This window comes from Coffea eugenioides, chromosome 8 (genome assembly GCF_003713205.1).
Source record: "Coffea eugenioides isolate CCC68of chromosome 8, Ceug_1.0, whole genome shotgun sequence".
NCBI lineage: Eukaryota > Viridiplantae > Streptophyta > Magnoliopsida > Gentianales > Rubiaceae > Coffea > Coffea eugenioides.
Window position 1 is genome coordinate 32,211,670 of NC_040042.1, and position 16,221 is coordinate 32,227,890.

The 16,221-nt window shown below is 35.4% G+C and overlaps 1 protein-coding gene across 1 annotated transcript; it reads right to left on the reverse strand.

Moving 5' to 3' along the window:
- Positions 1-1,498: 1,498 nt before the first annotated feature.
- LOC113780554 lies at positions 1,499-4,348 on the reverse strand. Its single transcript, XM_027326348.1, has 4 exons — positions 2,931-4,348; positions 2,631-2,814; positions 1,931-2,228; positions 1,499-1,806 (listed from the first exon to the last, which is right to left on the reverse strand). Exons 1-4 carry the CDS (start codon positions 4,346-4,348, stop codon positions 1,499-1,501), a joined length of 2,208 nt encoding a protein of 735 aa, XP_027182149.1.
- Positions 4,349-16,221: the final 11,873 nt, after the last annotated feature.

Consider the following 16,221-nt stretch of genomic DNA (forward strand, 5'->3'; position numbering starts at 1 on the left):
ATGGCGACAGTGTATCGATTACCGAAAGCTAAATGCCGTCACGAAAAAGGACCATTTTCCCCTCCCTTTCATTGACCAGATGGTGGAGCGATTAGCATGTCGAGCTTACTATTGTTTCTTGGATGGATTTTCAGGTTATTTTCAAATTGCCATCGCACCCGAGGACCAAGAGAAGACTACTTTCACCTGCCCATTTGGAACATTTGCATACCGAAGGATGCCATTTGGGTTGTGTAATGCACCTGCTACCTTTCAAAGATGCATGGTAAGTATTTTTTCAGAATATGTTGAGAAAATTATTGAGGTTTTCATGGACGATTTCAGTGTATATGGTGAAAGTTTTGAAAACTGTCTAGATAACCTGAAATTGATCTTAGTAAGGTGTATAGAAACTAATCTCGTGCTTAATTGGGAAAAATGTCATTTTATGGTTGAACACGGGATAGTTTTGGGTCATGTAGTATCATCTACAGGTATTGAGGTTGATAAGGCAAAAATAGATGTTATATCTACTTTACCTTACCCCGCGAGTGTGCGGGAAGTTCGTTCCTTCTTGGGTCACGCAGGTTTCTATAGAAGGTTCATCAAGGATTTTTCGAAAATTGGAGCACCCTTGTTCCAACTTTTACAAAAAGATGTATCTTTCTAATTCGATGAAACATGTAAGGGGGCATTTGATAAGTTAAAGGAGTTATTGACCTCCTCACCTATTATCCAACCCCCTGACTGGAACCAAGGTTTGTAAAATCGGGATTCCACGTAGGATCGATTTTAATTTTACAGAATCGGATCGTAGGATCGTAAGATCCCACCAAAAGCTTGTTTGTTTAATTTGGAGTTTAATTTGTTTACTGCTTTTGCCTAAAGAGGTATGAATTTTGCAATTTCAATGTCTAGCAACCAATCCATCTTATCTTTCGGCAAAAGTTCTGTTTGTAATGGATTTTTACCAGCAAATTTGAAGAATGCTCATTGATTGCTGTAAAAACATGGAATGCAATGCAATATATATATAATCTGCATGTCTCTGTTGCGTGAAAACATAGTAAAACCTGGGAATTGCATGCTGTGTACTAGGAGCTGAAGCTCAAAGCTATCAGTAACACTTGGGTTTGGATATGCAGCAGACAGGCAACTCTACTACTAAATTTTATGCTGTAAAATTCCTACTAGCAAACTGTTGTCACCAGAAAACTTGCTTCTAACACTGCAGAGAACTCAAATGGATTGAGGCTAAAAGTATGAATATGTCAAGCATGACAAGCTTGTCTCTGATAGAGCTTTAGTCAGGCAGGCTTACCAAGCCGTGCCATTAACCAGAGAAAACCAAAAACGAATTAAAGAAGATAATTATTTCCTCCCAACCTACATTTGTAAGAACAAACATGCATGAAGCAGTTGACCAACAAATGGAACCTCAACAAACATGAAAAAATAAAAATAAAATAGTAACAATTCATCGTTTTCAAGTATCATAATAATTCAGAAATACATTAATTTATAACCAATCATTGTCATCATTTTCATCAAATTGATTATCCCCATAATTCACATTATCAAAATCATTATTTTCCCAATCATCTTCACCATCCCAATTCTCTTGGAATTCATCTTCGGCATTATCTTCATCATCATCCAAGTCATTAGTTCCCATTTGAACATCATTTTCAGGAACCATATCAAGGTAATCATCATCTTGACGATCGAATTCAGTTGAAGGCCCATCATCCTCATCAATAACATGAATCTCTTTCATTTTATTAATTTGTCTTCGACGGGCATGGGTTTCACGATCTTGATGATCATCTAAATAAACAACCAATAATAATGAAAGTTACCAAAAACTAGATATCTTGCAATATAAAACCATAAAAACTAAACAAAAAAAGATAAAATTTATACTTAAATTGAAAGAAAGAAAGAAACTTACAAACTCTTTGCACATTTCTTGTAAGTATTTCAATTTCATTATCTTCATTTCCCTCTTCATCTGAAGTGTCACATTCGGGATTGTCATCTAGAACTCGTAACCAACTATTTTCTCTTGGAAGAGTTGGATTTTCTCTCTCTGTCACCCATTCATCATCCGAAGGCAAATTCTCAAAAGGAATTTCTTCAATAACACGCTGCCTTTGCCTTTGTCTCTCTCTCAACTTCAAGTTGTACATCACAAACACAAGGTCATTCATTCTTTTTTGAGCCAAACGATTTCTTCTCTTAGAATGTACCTATTGAAATTGAAAGAACTTATATAGTTATACTATGAATTTAAATTCAAATGCTAAACAAAATATTATATTGAATGAGATATTATATTATATGAAAACATTGTTACCAATTCAAATGAGCTCCAATTTCGCTCACATCCAGAAGAGCTACAAGTTAAACTGAGAATTCGAATGGCAAAATTTTTCAACTCCGGACACTCATCGCCATAAGATTCCCACCAATCGGCTATAGGAAATTAAAATAAATAACAAATTAATAAATATTTTAAAAATAAAAATAAAAACACAAAGTTCAAATAGTAACTAACCAGGAGATTTCTTGTTTCTTGTTAGTACAGCATTTTCATGACCAAATAATCCACTTGCATGTCGAAAATCATCTAATTACAAATCAATCTTCACCCTTTCACCGGATTCGGGAACCATCTTAGCAATGCAATCATAAAGGCCACGTTTTATATTTGCATCCGACCGAAAATCTGGACTATATTGAAATTGAGGATTCAAATAATAACCCGCGACATGCAAAGGATGACTCAATTGATCTTCCCATCTTTTATCAATGATAGCAAATGCCGATTTATATCTAACATATAAACATGAGTTTGGTTAAAAAAAATAACTAAAAAAATCCATTCTACTATCCAACACAGAAATTATAAATGAATTAATAATTAATATGACAATTTATTTAAAATTTACCTCTTTCGAACATTGTTCACATTTTGTTTGATTTCTTCTTTTGCCTGATCAATAGCTTTATAGAGAAAGCCCATGGCTGGTTTTTCATCAGAATCAACCATCCTCAATACTTTAATAAGAGGCGAAGCAATCTTTAAACATAGCTCCACATTTGGCCAAAATTCTTGATTATCAAAAATGATGCTCTCAATTTTTTTCCCCTTTTTTCTCCTAACATACATGCTTGTTTTCCACGTATCCGAAGAGAAAAAGGTAAACAAATTCCCTTTCAGCTCACTAAGACGTCTCATGGTCAAGTATGAAGTAGCAAAACGAGTAACTCTAGGTCTAATCAATTCCTTGCCTTTAGTGAACTGTTTCATCCAATTAATAACTGTACCCCATGAATAAATATATGTAACCACTGATTTCGCTTTTTGTATGGTAACTTTGTGGAGAGAATCAAACTTTTGAAAATCTTCTAACATTAGATCAATACAATGAGCAGCACAAGGGGTCCAAAACAATCTTTTTCTCTTTTCCATCAATATTTTTCCAGCTGCCTTATAATTAGAAGCATTATCGGTGATGACCTGCACAACATTATCCTCTCCAATTTTTTCCACAATACCATCTAACAATTCAAATAATTTTTGAGCTGTTTTTGAAATGTCAGTGGTATCTACCGAAGATAAGAACACAGAACCAGCTGGACTATTCACAAGAAAATTGTTCATTGTTCTCTTTCTTTGATCAGACCATCCATCGGACATAATAGTACAACCAGCTTTTTTCCACTCTTTTTTGTACACATTGAGCAAATTCAATGTCTCTTGCACCTCTTTTTTCAAAAAAGTCACTCTCATTTCATGGTATGAAGGTGGTTTAAGTCCTTTTCCATATTCTCCCAATTTTCTAATCATTAAAGGAAACAATGGATTATTTACAGCATTAAATGGAATGGCGCTTGTATAGAACCACCTAGCCATTATTTGACAAACTTCATCTCTATCTTGTTTCTTCCATTTCTCATTTATAGTTGTTTGTCTCACATTCAACCCCCCAGATTTTCTCACAACAAAGTTGTCCATAGAACATTTTTTAGCCTGCTGCCCAACTTCTCCTTCTTCTTCTTCTAAATCATACATTTTACTAACCCTTTGTTTTTTTTTCCTTGATTCCTCAGAACTTGCACTTAGTAAATCAAACATTTGGGTTCTAACATCTTCAGGAACGCTGGGACATGGTTCAACATTTGTATGTGTACAAGCTAAATGATGCTTAAGCCTATACACACCGCCTGCTCGAGTAATCCCACAGTATTTACACTGAACTTGTTTTTTATTAGAATCAATTTCAATTCCATGTTCCCACCCGGGATCCAATCGAGCACCCAATGCATTTTTTCTACTTTGTTTCTTTGAAGCAGATGAAGACATTTAAGCACTGCCAAAGAAAATAAAGCTAGCATTCAGAAAATAAGTTAGACCAGCTCAGTACAAGAAATGCAGCCTTATTACCAACTTAATATAGCATTATAGCTTAGTCAAAGGAATAACCAGGACTAGAGTAGAACAAAAAAACAATCCTGTGAAAACATATTATTAAGGAGTCATGTAACAGAAAGAAAAATTATCAACGGACATGTTTTACTGTAAAGATAACAATTGAAAAATCAACCGTCCAACTGCTGCAAAATGCATGATAAAATGGGAAGATTTAAACAATGTTATATTAAATAATTTTATGAGTTCTCATTAATTCATTATTACAAAATAATAATACTCCTAATTTTGATTTCTTTAACAAGTTCAATGGGAAGATTTATGTGGTAGCAGAGTCTCGATTATCAGAGCTTCCTATGGAGAAGGCAAAAAAGAGTATACCTAATGGACCCGTTAAATGTTAATGATTCTGAGAGCACAAATCCTAAGACAAAGTGCTGGTGCTTCAGAACCATCAATAATTTTCAAGCAAGAAAACCAAATTTTCACAAATCCTAATGGACCCGTCAATAATTCCCTTCAACTTCAACTCAATTCAATCAAAAGCAATATATGTTCAAATATCAAGAAAACCAAATACAAATCACAACTTTATCAATCACCATCTGCCGAAGTATCAATTTTCAAGCAAGAAAATAACCAGACTCACATATGACTTTAATTGAAGTGCTGGTGCTTGAGCTTCAGTGTGGTGGCAGGCTGGCAGCACAAAAATTGGAGAAGAATGGGTGCTGGAGCTTCAAGCTTTGAAGCTTGAAACGGCCAAAATCCGGCGGCAACAGAGGATTTCGTAGCTTGATATTCTTACCGAAGCAATGGCTGCTGGAGCCTGGAGCTTGAAGCTGTCGGCTATAGCTTGTGGGTTCTTGGTAGAAGCTGCAGCGATTTGTCTTGTTACTTGTTAGTACTTGGTCTTGGTAAGAGTTGTTGTAGCCGAAGCTTGAGGTGGTTTGATGGTGCAAATTAGGGATTTGATTTAGGGATTTGATTTGGGCAGCGGTGAGAGAAGAGAAATGAAAAAGGTCTGCTTGAGGACTGAGGAGAATATGAAGAAAAGTAGAAGACCCGAAGCTTTTTCCTTTTGACGGAACTTTTGACTTTGAGGCAAAATTTGTTAAAACATTTGCAACTAAGGCCTGCAATTTCCTGATAAATTACAAGCCTACCCCAAATGTTGATTTTTACTTGCAAAATGAACCTTGTATTTCACGAAATAGCAAAATTTTGTAGGATCGAAGTAGGATCGTAGAATCGTACGATTCTATGCGATCCTACCGATCCTACGTCGATCCTTTATAGAGTCAAAGGATTTGCGATTCTATGGCGATTCGGATCGATTTTGCCATTCCGGATCGTAGGATCGTACGATCCTACGATCCGGATCGCGATTTTAACAACCCTGACTGGAACCTCCCATTCGAGATCATGTGCGACGCCAGTGACTATGCAGTTGGTGCGGTATTGGGTCAAAGAGTAGGAAAAGCAGCTCATGCTATTTACTACGCATCTCGAGCCTTGAACGGAGCTCAATTGAACTATTCAACCACCGAAAAGGAGCTTTTAGCAGTTGTTTTTGCCTTAGAAAAATTTCGGTCTTATTTACTTGGTGCTAAAGTTATTATTTTTTCTGATCATGCAGCTTTGCGGTATCTGTTGACCAAAAAAGAGGCAAAACCGCGATTGATACGGTGGATATTGTTGCTACAGGAGTTCAACCTGGAGATCCGAGATAAGAAAGGGGCGGAGAATCTGGTAGCAGATCACTTGAGTCGAGTACAAGTCGTCGAAGATGACATCCCATTGAGAGAAGCATTCCCCGAGGAGCATTTATTTTCTATTAACTCATCTTTGCCTTGGTATGCAGATATTGTTAATTTTCTAGTCACTGACAAATTTCCTACAGGATGGCCTAAGGCAAAGAGAGACAAGTTGAGGAGCGATGCAAAGTTCTACATTTGGGATGATCCTTACCTCTGGAAGCGGGGTGCTGATCAAATCATCCGTAGATGTGTAAGTGAAGTTGAATTTCAATCTATTCTAGCCTATTGTCACTCTTTTGCATGTGGAGGTCACTTTGGACCGAAGAGAACGGCTCGTAAGGTGCTAGAGAGTGGATTCTATTGGCCAACTCTATTCAAGGATGCCTACTCATTTTGTAAGTCATGTGATAAGTGTCAAAGAGTGGGTAATATCTCTCGTAGGGATCAAATGACTCAAACCCCAATGATTTTTGTTGAAATTTTTGACGTTTGGGGCATTGATTTTATGGGTCCTTTTCCTTCTTCCTTTGGTTTTTTGTATATATTGCTTGCTGTAAATTATGTTTCGAAATGGGTAGAAGCAAAGGCCACCCGCACTAATGATTCCAAAGTGGTTGCAGAATTCGTTAAGTCTAATATTTTTGTTCGCTTTGGGATGCCGCGAGCAATTGTAAGTGATCGGGGTACTCATTTCTGCAACAAAAAGATCGCTGCAATTTTTAGGAGATATGGTGTCTTGCACAAAGTCTCTACATCATACCATCCTCAGACAAATGGTCAGGCGGAAACATCGAACCGAGAGATCAAATCAATTCTAGAAAAGATGGTCCGACCCGATAGGAAGGATTGGAGTGTGAGACTAGATGATGCACTATGGGCATATAGGACAGCATACAAGACACCCATTGGCATGTCCCCTTACCGATTGGTATTTGGAAAGCCATGTCATCTCCCGGTCGAGTTTGAGCATAGAGCATTTTGGGCGGTCAAACAATGCAACATGGATATCGAGGAAGGCGGAATTCAAAGAAAGTTACAATTACTAGAGTTGGAAGAAATTCGAAATGAAGCATACGAGAATGCAGTGATCTATAAGGAGAAGAATCAGATCTTTCATGACCAACAGATCTCTAGGAAGACATTCGTCTGTGGGCAAAAAGTTTTACTATACCACTCCAAATTGAAACTATTTCCAGGTAAATTACGTTCTCGTTGGATTGGCCCTTTTGTTGTGACTAATGTCTTTCATTATGGTGCAGTAGAGATCCAAAGTTTGAAAACGGAGAAGAAATTTGTGGTGAATGGTCACCGTCTCAAGCCGTATTATGAAGGATTTCCAATTGAACGGGTGGAGATGATGCAACTGGAAGACCCGATTTGCTTAGTTTAAGCAAATTCTGGACTCCGTCTAGCCAAAGACGTTAAAGAAAGGCGCTTTTGGGAGGCAACCCAATTTTTGATTTTGTTGGTTTTTGTTGTGCGATTCGTTAAATATGTCGTTTCTCATCTGGGTATTGCTTAAATTTGATATTTTCTCTACTATGATCAGGACAGGTGATCATGGCGTGCCCGTGCGAAGAGGGCACGCATTAATCTCACAAGTTCCAACTTCAAGGTCAGAGGATGTTTCTAAAACATGGCATGCCCACGCCATGTTGGTAAAATCTCAACATTACGAAGTGGAATCTTGGCGTGCCCGCGCGGAGAGGGCACGCGTTAATGTTCAAAAACTGATTCTCAAGTCAGAGAATGTTTTCTAATCTTGGCATGCCCACGCCATGTTTGACGAACTAAAAAAAAAAAAAAAAATCAAAAATCAAAAATCAAAATAAAAAAAAAACAAACAAAAACAAAAACAAAATACAATTACTTTCCTTCTTAATATGCAGTTTAGTTTATCAACAATTCAATTTCTGAATTTGAAAAAAAAAAAATGTAAGATCAAAAACTATTTTTTTCCCCTTCTTTTTCTCTTTTCTTCTTTTTCTTTCTTTCTTTCTTTTTCTTTTCTTTCTTTCCTTTCTTTCCTTTTTCTTTCTTCTTCTTCCCCGATTCCTTCTTCTTCCTCACGCACTCCGCCTCGCTCTCTTCTCCTTGCGCGGCCTCCACTTGCGCGAGTCACCACCAGCAGCTCGCCTCCTCTTCTCTCTCTCAGCTTGGTTCTCTACCACCACAATCCTCCTTCTCTGCCGCGAGCCACAGACTGCCGCCAACGTCTCTCTCTATCACTTCGCCGCCAGCTCCAGAGCGCCCAGCGCGCGACCATTGTGTGGTTGTCCAGGCCGCCTCCCTCTCCTCCTTGACCTCACCAATCTCCAACTCAGCTCACCTGACCTCCATCACCCAGCCATAACCGCCGCCCTCAAGCTCCTCCTGAAGCCCACCACAACCCAGCGTCCACCTCTGCATGCAGCCGCCGCTGTCTCAGCTCTCTCCACCCACGCGACCAGCCGCGCCATCCACCAGCTCTCCTTGCGCGACCTCCACCTACCCGAGCAACTGCCAGCCCGCCACCAGCTCGCGTCAACCTCCTACAACCCTCTTTTTCCTGGGTTTCTTGCTGAATAATCGCAGGAGGTGCTGGATTTTTCACTTGTGAGTTGTTTGGGGCCTCAACTGCAATTTAGGGGTTTCTTGGCAAATTGGTTACCATTTTGAATTTTTTTTTTTTTATTTCTGCTTTGCTTGGTGTTGTTGGATTTATCAGTGCTTTGGTTGGCCGTTTGATTTAATTCTTCCCTATAAGTCCACCAATGGTACTGGTTGTGGTAGTTTGCCTCCAATTTCTTAATCTTAAGCGATTGACTATCCAATTGGAGACACTTGTTACGATTTTGGTCCAATTGTGTCTAATTTGCTGTAATTTGTGTCTAATTGTGGGTAATTTCTTGCGATTGTTGGTTTAATTGGGAGGTGCCTTTAACACTTAAATTTGCTTATTGAAGTAGTTGCCTTGTGTGAGAGTCTTTTGTCTTTTTCATTTCAATTATTATGTTGATTGGGGTGATTTTGAGGTGCATTGTTTTTGCATTTGGCTAAGTTTGGAACCACAAGTGCTTATTGATTGCATTTACTATAAGTGTTGGGGTATTTGTATAACTTGTGGGTTATTGAAGTGTGCATTTTGTTGTTTAAATTAACTAAGCGAGAGGCCCCAATATTTATTACAATTGTTATTACAATTTGTTGGAAATGGTTGTCTATTGTTGATTGGAGTGATATTTGGAGAAAATGGTGAGACTCAGATCAACCCCAGGGGCTGATGACTGGCAACAACTTCAGAGAATTTGGCAGCATTTATGCACCATGTGGGTGTTGAACCACAATTACCGCCTAATCCACCGATGTCTTGACGATTTCAGGGGAGTTTCATTGCCCTTCTTCTTATTTTTACTGTTTAATTGTCACATTGAGGGCAATGCGTGCTTTTAGTGTGGGGGGAGATTTGGATTTGACTGGTATTTCTTTAATTTGCTGCTTATCTTACTGTTGTCTTGATGAATAAATATGACATCTCACTCGTCTATTGCTGGTTATGATTTATTTTATGAATTTAGTTTAAGTGGCAAGTAAAGGCATGTTATCTTGGTGAATATCATGAGTTTAATGACTTGGTGCAAATTGTGGTTAACTTGTTTAGGCAATATAAATATTTTATTAGCAATTGTTGTGTGGATTGGGCAATTGTTGATCTTAGTTCTCCATATTAGGAGATGACGTGGGCCATGATCTTTAATTATCTGGTATTTTGGTGCTTTAATTGTGATTAATAAATGACTCTACTCCGCTAGTGCCGTCACCCAGTAACCGGGAGTCTTCACCACAAGTGTCGACTTTCGCGTCAAAAAGTGGCGATATCTATGAGTAGTTAGTCCTGAAGCTGTGAAAAGTTGAGTAACTGGGCTCTTTGATCTAAAAATGTCAGAGTTCACGTCAAAAGACTTGAATAGCTTGGGACTGAGCATTTATTGAAAAAAAAATTAATTATTAAATAAAAAAAAGAGAGAAGAAAATAATAAGCAAGGTTATGACCATGTTGGCCTGCCGATCCTTGTTCTTCAATGTTGAGATTTTGATTTTCAGTTGACCCAATTGCTAACTTTTGCTAGTTTAATATTTTGATTTCTTAGACGAGTTAGCCATGAATTGGACGAGTCTATGATTTCAGGAGCTAACCGGGAGAAATATGTCTTGACACTTAGCCACTAAAACTTGATTTTGGGATAAGCGTAGCTTGGCAGTAAATGAAATGAGAGTTAGCCATTGTTGAGTTTAGTGTTTCCATGCTTGAGGACAAGCATGATTTAAGTGTGGGGGAATTGATAGGGTATTAATTGTTAGTAATTTTATCGTTAATTTTCCTCTTTATCCTTGCCAAATATTGTTTTAATTGTCAATATATATTTATATTTGGTATTTGGATATAATTTCAGAAAGTGGAGCAGAAAAGTGCTAAAAGGGGACCTTCTTGAGAAGATTTCTCCACACGTGAAAGCTTCTAAAAGCTTTCCACAATCAGCCCAAATTGTGCAAACCAACGGAATTGCTGATGAAGAATTGAATTGATATGATGAAATCCACTAGCAATAAGAAATCAAAGCGGGGACCACGTAGAAAGTTTGTTCTTATTGTGGGAGATATACTCATTAGTCAAGGTGTTGGCTTTGATGATTGAGCTTTTCCAATTTGCTTCCTACGTCACTAGTTCTCTTAGAAAACTAGTGCTAAAATAAAATAAGGAAAAGGCACGAGACGAGTGCTTCATAAGACATTAGATTAGTTTCTCTCTACGGAGAGGAAGATAGGTAGTTTTAGTCATAAAATAGGATTTTGTTCTTTCATGTTTTGGGTGGTGTGAAGATCTCTTCAGTTGGTTTGTTTTGTATTTTTCTTCCGTCTCTTCCTTTAGACTAGTTTCTTTCATGAAACTAGTTCTATTTCATTAGATTACGGAGAATCAAATTTTCATTTTCAGTTACTAGCAAGAGTTATTTATGTCTTCGAATTCAATTAAATTGCGTGGGAATTTTCTTATGAGGCGTGGCTAATCTTCTCCTCTAGTCAAGGATCAACGCGAAGACGCAGTCCCAAATATCTGTGAGATCCAATTAATTTTACGTGTTCCTTAATTTGTTAATATTTGCATGTTTTCTATTTTAATTTCCGTGGGATTATTTTGTTAATTGGATATCAAGGGCCCGATGTGCAATTTGACTTATTAATCTCTTGTCAAATTAATCAATTAAATCCGTAATTGTTTAGTTGGTTAATATTAGTGACAACTAGTATTTTCACATACTAGGGGAACATGCAATCTGATTTAAATAACCCTCGTAGCGTGTTATTAATTTGGGTTAGGCTTTTCTAGTTTTTAATGCAATTAGGAAATTAATTCCTACGGTCGTACCTAGGAGTATTTCCTGGTTAGGGGTAATCAACGGTCGTACCTTGGTTATCAATAAATTAAGGAAAAGCTGGTCGTTAGAGTTTATCGGCGACTATAACTAACCTGTTAATAAAATTAAGTGAACCTTCTTTGCATCAATGATCGGATGAATGGACTGTGTCTGCGTAGTTGTATCCTTGGCTAGAATTTATTTATCATTTATTTAATTACTATTTACAATTGTATTAATTAATTAATTATTTTTGGTTAAATTATTTAATTATTTTTAGTTAAATTGTTTAATTATTTTTAGTTTATTTCTGATAAAAATCCCCTGTGTCCCGAACTTGAAAAGAATCGAATTTTTTCCAGTCCCTGTGGATTCGACCCTACTCACTACTATACACAGAAAATTTATTTTTTTCTCGAGTAGGTATTTATTATTGCACAGGCTCGACACCTGTCAATATTAGTATACAAACTATAGATGCAGTTGGTAACATTAATTTGGACTCTGTGTTTTTCTAAGAAATTACTTAAATCGCATTGCCTCGTACCTTTCGTAGGTGAAAATAAATACAAATTTGCTCAAAGAATAAATAAAATGAATACAAAAATATATTGATGAGGTGCAAATAATTGTACAGCGCCAAGAGATGGAAGATTATGATGACTGCGTTAAATAGTAAATATCATAATAAGAACAAATTTGCCTTCAACTAATTAATGCATATTAATTGGACATTAATTGTGTAATCGTCCAAAAGTCACCCTGACTTGTACCGAATTTTCCAAAGATTTCAATTTTCTTTCCATTTTTGTATGTCTTTTAAGATCCCTGCCCTCAAACCCAACCCTGACCCCCCACCCCCAAGCTGTGGATGTATGGTTTTACCATCAACTATTTACGATGAGTGTTACTTGTAAAATCACATGATTTTTTCAACTAAGCAATTTTGTGTTATATCATATAATGTTATCCCACAACTAACTTGAATAGGTAATGCATATACAGAGTAGAAAACAAAATTGAACTTGAAATGAATTGCATCGACTTTGAATCACTAACAAAAAATATAAGTTTTCATTTTGAATTTTTTCTCTTCTTTTTTGAAAAAAAATTAAATAAATGAAACACCAGTTCACCTCTGAAGATCTCTGTATAGCTTTCTATCCTAAAGCATATCCCTATCTTTGTTTTACAGAAGAATGACCACTAAAATGCAAGTTAAGTTTACATCAGTTAGTACATCAACCTTTAGCAGAAAAGAAAACGTAAGGGAAAGAAATAAAGAGAATTGAATTAGATACGTAGTCAATCAGAAAGGAAAGCAATGTTGTACCTTTTCTATGCTCCGAGAGGCTACTCTAAAAAGAAATGTGAAGTTCAGAAATGACACCCAAAGAAACACTAGTCCTGCTTTTAATTCAAGAGCATATCTCACTAGTCTTCTCAAAATTTAATGTCCAGTGATAATAATATTCATCAACTTTCCATGTTGAGATTTATCCATGTAAGGCCAGCCACACTGATTTCATTCCTACCAAAGTAGAAAAAAAAAAAAAAAAGAAGTCTCACTTAAGTTGTAAAAAGGAATAAAATTGAAGTTTTCGTTCTCCAAGTCTATGCTAAAAGTTATCGTCAAGTTTACGCTTTTTTTTTTAGGTAGAAAGTAACTATTTTTATTGAATAGAGGAAGGAATACTTCCTAGCAGAAACAATCGGCTCGCTATACCAGATGTCTGTAAGAGCTGTACATTCACTACCTCAACTAACCATACTATGAGAGCTATACATGATCTATAGCCTCTAGAAGTGATGGATTCCTACTCTATACCGGGTAAAGGGGGAACACTACCATCTTTCTTTCTTTTTTGACATCTACTCCTACTCTCTATACTAGGGGAGGAGGGGATTTAAAGAGGTCAAAGGAAAATTCGGAAGAGACTAAATCACCACCGGTGCAAACAGGTGTCTACATACTTATTGGTGAAATTTTCAAGGAAGCCTGGATATTTGGAATGTAGGTAGAGATCTAAAATTCTTTTGGTGGCCAACTACTCTAAGTTATAAAATTACCATCTACTGAACCTACATTTTCCTTCCATGACAATCGTTCAAATTACAAAAAATAACCTTATATTTTCACAAGAATGCAATTTAATGCTTGAATAACTAACTATTTATTGGATTATCCCTTAATTTGGTCAAAGAAAAAATGAAACCAAATTAAGAGGAAACAATTGATTTCTAACTACTAAGAATAGGAAAAAAAATTTTAAAAAAAAAGTATTTGAGGAAAGACCCTTGCGTACTCCTTTTTTTTTTTTTTTCTCGTTTTGGCTTATTTTGAGTCGCTACCACACTTTTCCATTCCACTTTTTCCTGCAATGATATTTTATTCAAATATATAATTTGGTGTGCAATATGTTTGGCTAGACTATATGATCTTTTATTTAGAACATCATATTAAACTTTTATTCTTGTTTCGAGATAAGCTTCTTTATTTGACTTTTACTCATGATTTCAGAATAGGTGCCTTTGTTAAAAAATAATGCTTAGAGGTGGATTTGAAATTATTATTTTTTATTTTTTATTTTCTTGGAAAAACATAGTTTGATTTTTGAACTTGACATGGAAATGGGTTTTTAATGCAAAAATATAATAGGCGTGGTTAAAGAAATTGCGCCAATGACTGAAACTATTGTTACTAATGCCATTTGACTAAAAATTCGGGTATCTTGAGAATTTCATTAGAAATTTTGCTGTGATTGATGTAATTGTTAGGGAGTTAATTGTGCATTTTATTTATACATATTTCCCCTTAATTATGGTAAAATGTGGTGTTAAATATTAAATTCTACTCATATTTGGTGTTTGACAATGTTTATAGGACTTTTGAAAGAAAAAGTGCATTAAAGGTTGAATTACCAGAAGACATTCTTCTATAACGCACGACCACATTTTAATTTGCTAAAAAGTCTGGATGTTGCTAGAGTTAAAGGGGGCCCTGCTTCATTTTTTTCTACTGATCAACTAGGAAGAGATTTTATTTCCCTTTTGAAGTTGGATACTATTAGTTTAGAGATGATATATTTAGTTTCCCTTTTTATTAGTTTTAATATTTATTAGAATCATATTAGTAAAAGGATTCTTATCCTTTTTAAAAGAAGGAAACCGTAGGTACTATCATATATTAGTCACATTAGTTGTGCTTGACGGGACTTCCTTTTCATCACTTTCACTTAACAATAAACTCTAGCTTTTCTTTGGCTATGAATCTACCATGAGGAGAGTTAGTTTCTTGTTCTAGTTAGAGGATAATCAAATCTTTGGTTCGACAAATACTGTGAGATCTAATTTGATTTGTTTGTTTCATTTATTTATAAATATTTATATATTTTCTGTTTGTTAGTAACATGATTGTTTTATACGATTAAATAACTGGCCACTATTTATTTATTAGAATAATTTATTGCCATCTAAAATACCAAATCAATAATTGTTTCATAGTTTAAGTTTTTGTGGCGAGTGATATAATTTGATTGTAATAGCAAATTTTGAATATATATCATGGGAATAAATAATCTAGTTTAAATGAACCGAACTTGTGTGTTTATTGGTTGGAATTGGCAGCTTCTTTAATTATTAATGTTGTCAATAGGTTGAATTCTAAAAGTTTGTTTAGGGTTGCTTAATTAGTAAGGGAAATAATCACAGAATTTGTTGTGATTATCGAAACAATAAGGAAAGATAGGTTGTCAGAGCTTGTTGACAACCATAACCAATTTATTTATAAATAAATAAATTTTACCTTTGCATCGATGATGAGTAAAGTGAACCAAAGTAGAGATTAGACCTTTGATTAGTGATGTCTTTTATTAATTTGTCTTTATTTAATTTTGTATTTTTGTCTTTATTTAATTTGATTAGTTAGATTAATTTCCTACCAGTCCCCCATTTTACTTATTGTTTCTCTAAGAAAATAAATCACCCAATTCCTATAGATACAACTCTACTCACCACTATATTCAAATTATATATTTTTACAGTAGGAATTTTATTTTTGCTAGTTTGACAACCCAACAGTAATTGACTACTAAAAATGTTTATTTAATAGGCAGTTAGTTGATGTAAATAGCTTTTTTATTATTAAAAATTTATAATCTGAACACAAAAGCAAACAAGAACATTACAAAAATTGATTATCCAAAATCAGAATCTATAATCGGTTGATATAATCAATCAAGAACAAGCCCAAAATCTATAATCACCTAATGAGAGCTTTTGTTCATTTTGATTATTCTTTATAATCACTTTTTATAATCAGATTTTGCAAAACTTAAAACAAACTAGAACAACGCCTAAAACTCTTGCCTTTCTGGCTTATATTTCCTAGGTAATTGATGGGGTTCTAACCTACCTCTAAATTTTATATCTAAACTTCGTTCACTGCAAGCATACAAGTTGGTGCTTGTAATATTGAGAAATTAGGACTGTTCCTATGAGAATCACTACCAACTAATAAGGGTTTAACTCTATCTATTATCTAAACTCTCAAGAATGCTTGAATAACTCAAATGATAATAATGTAAAATACAAAATCAAATTAATAAATTTGAATTAGTTCAAGTAAATGCAAATGTCCTAGGTTATAGAG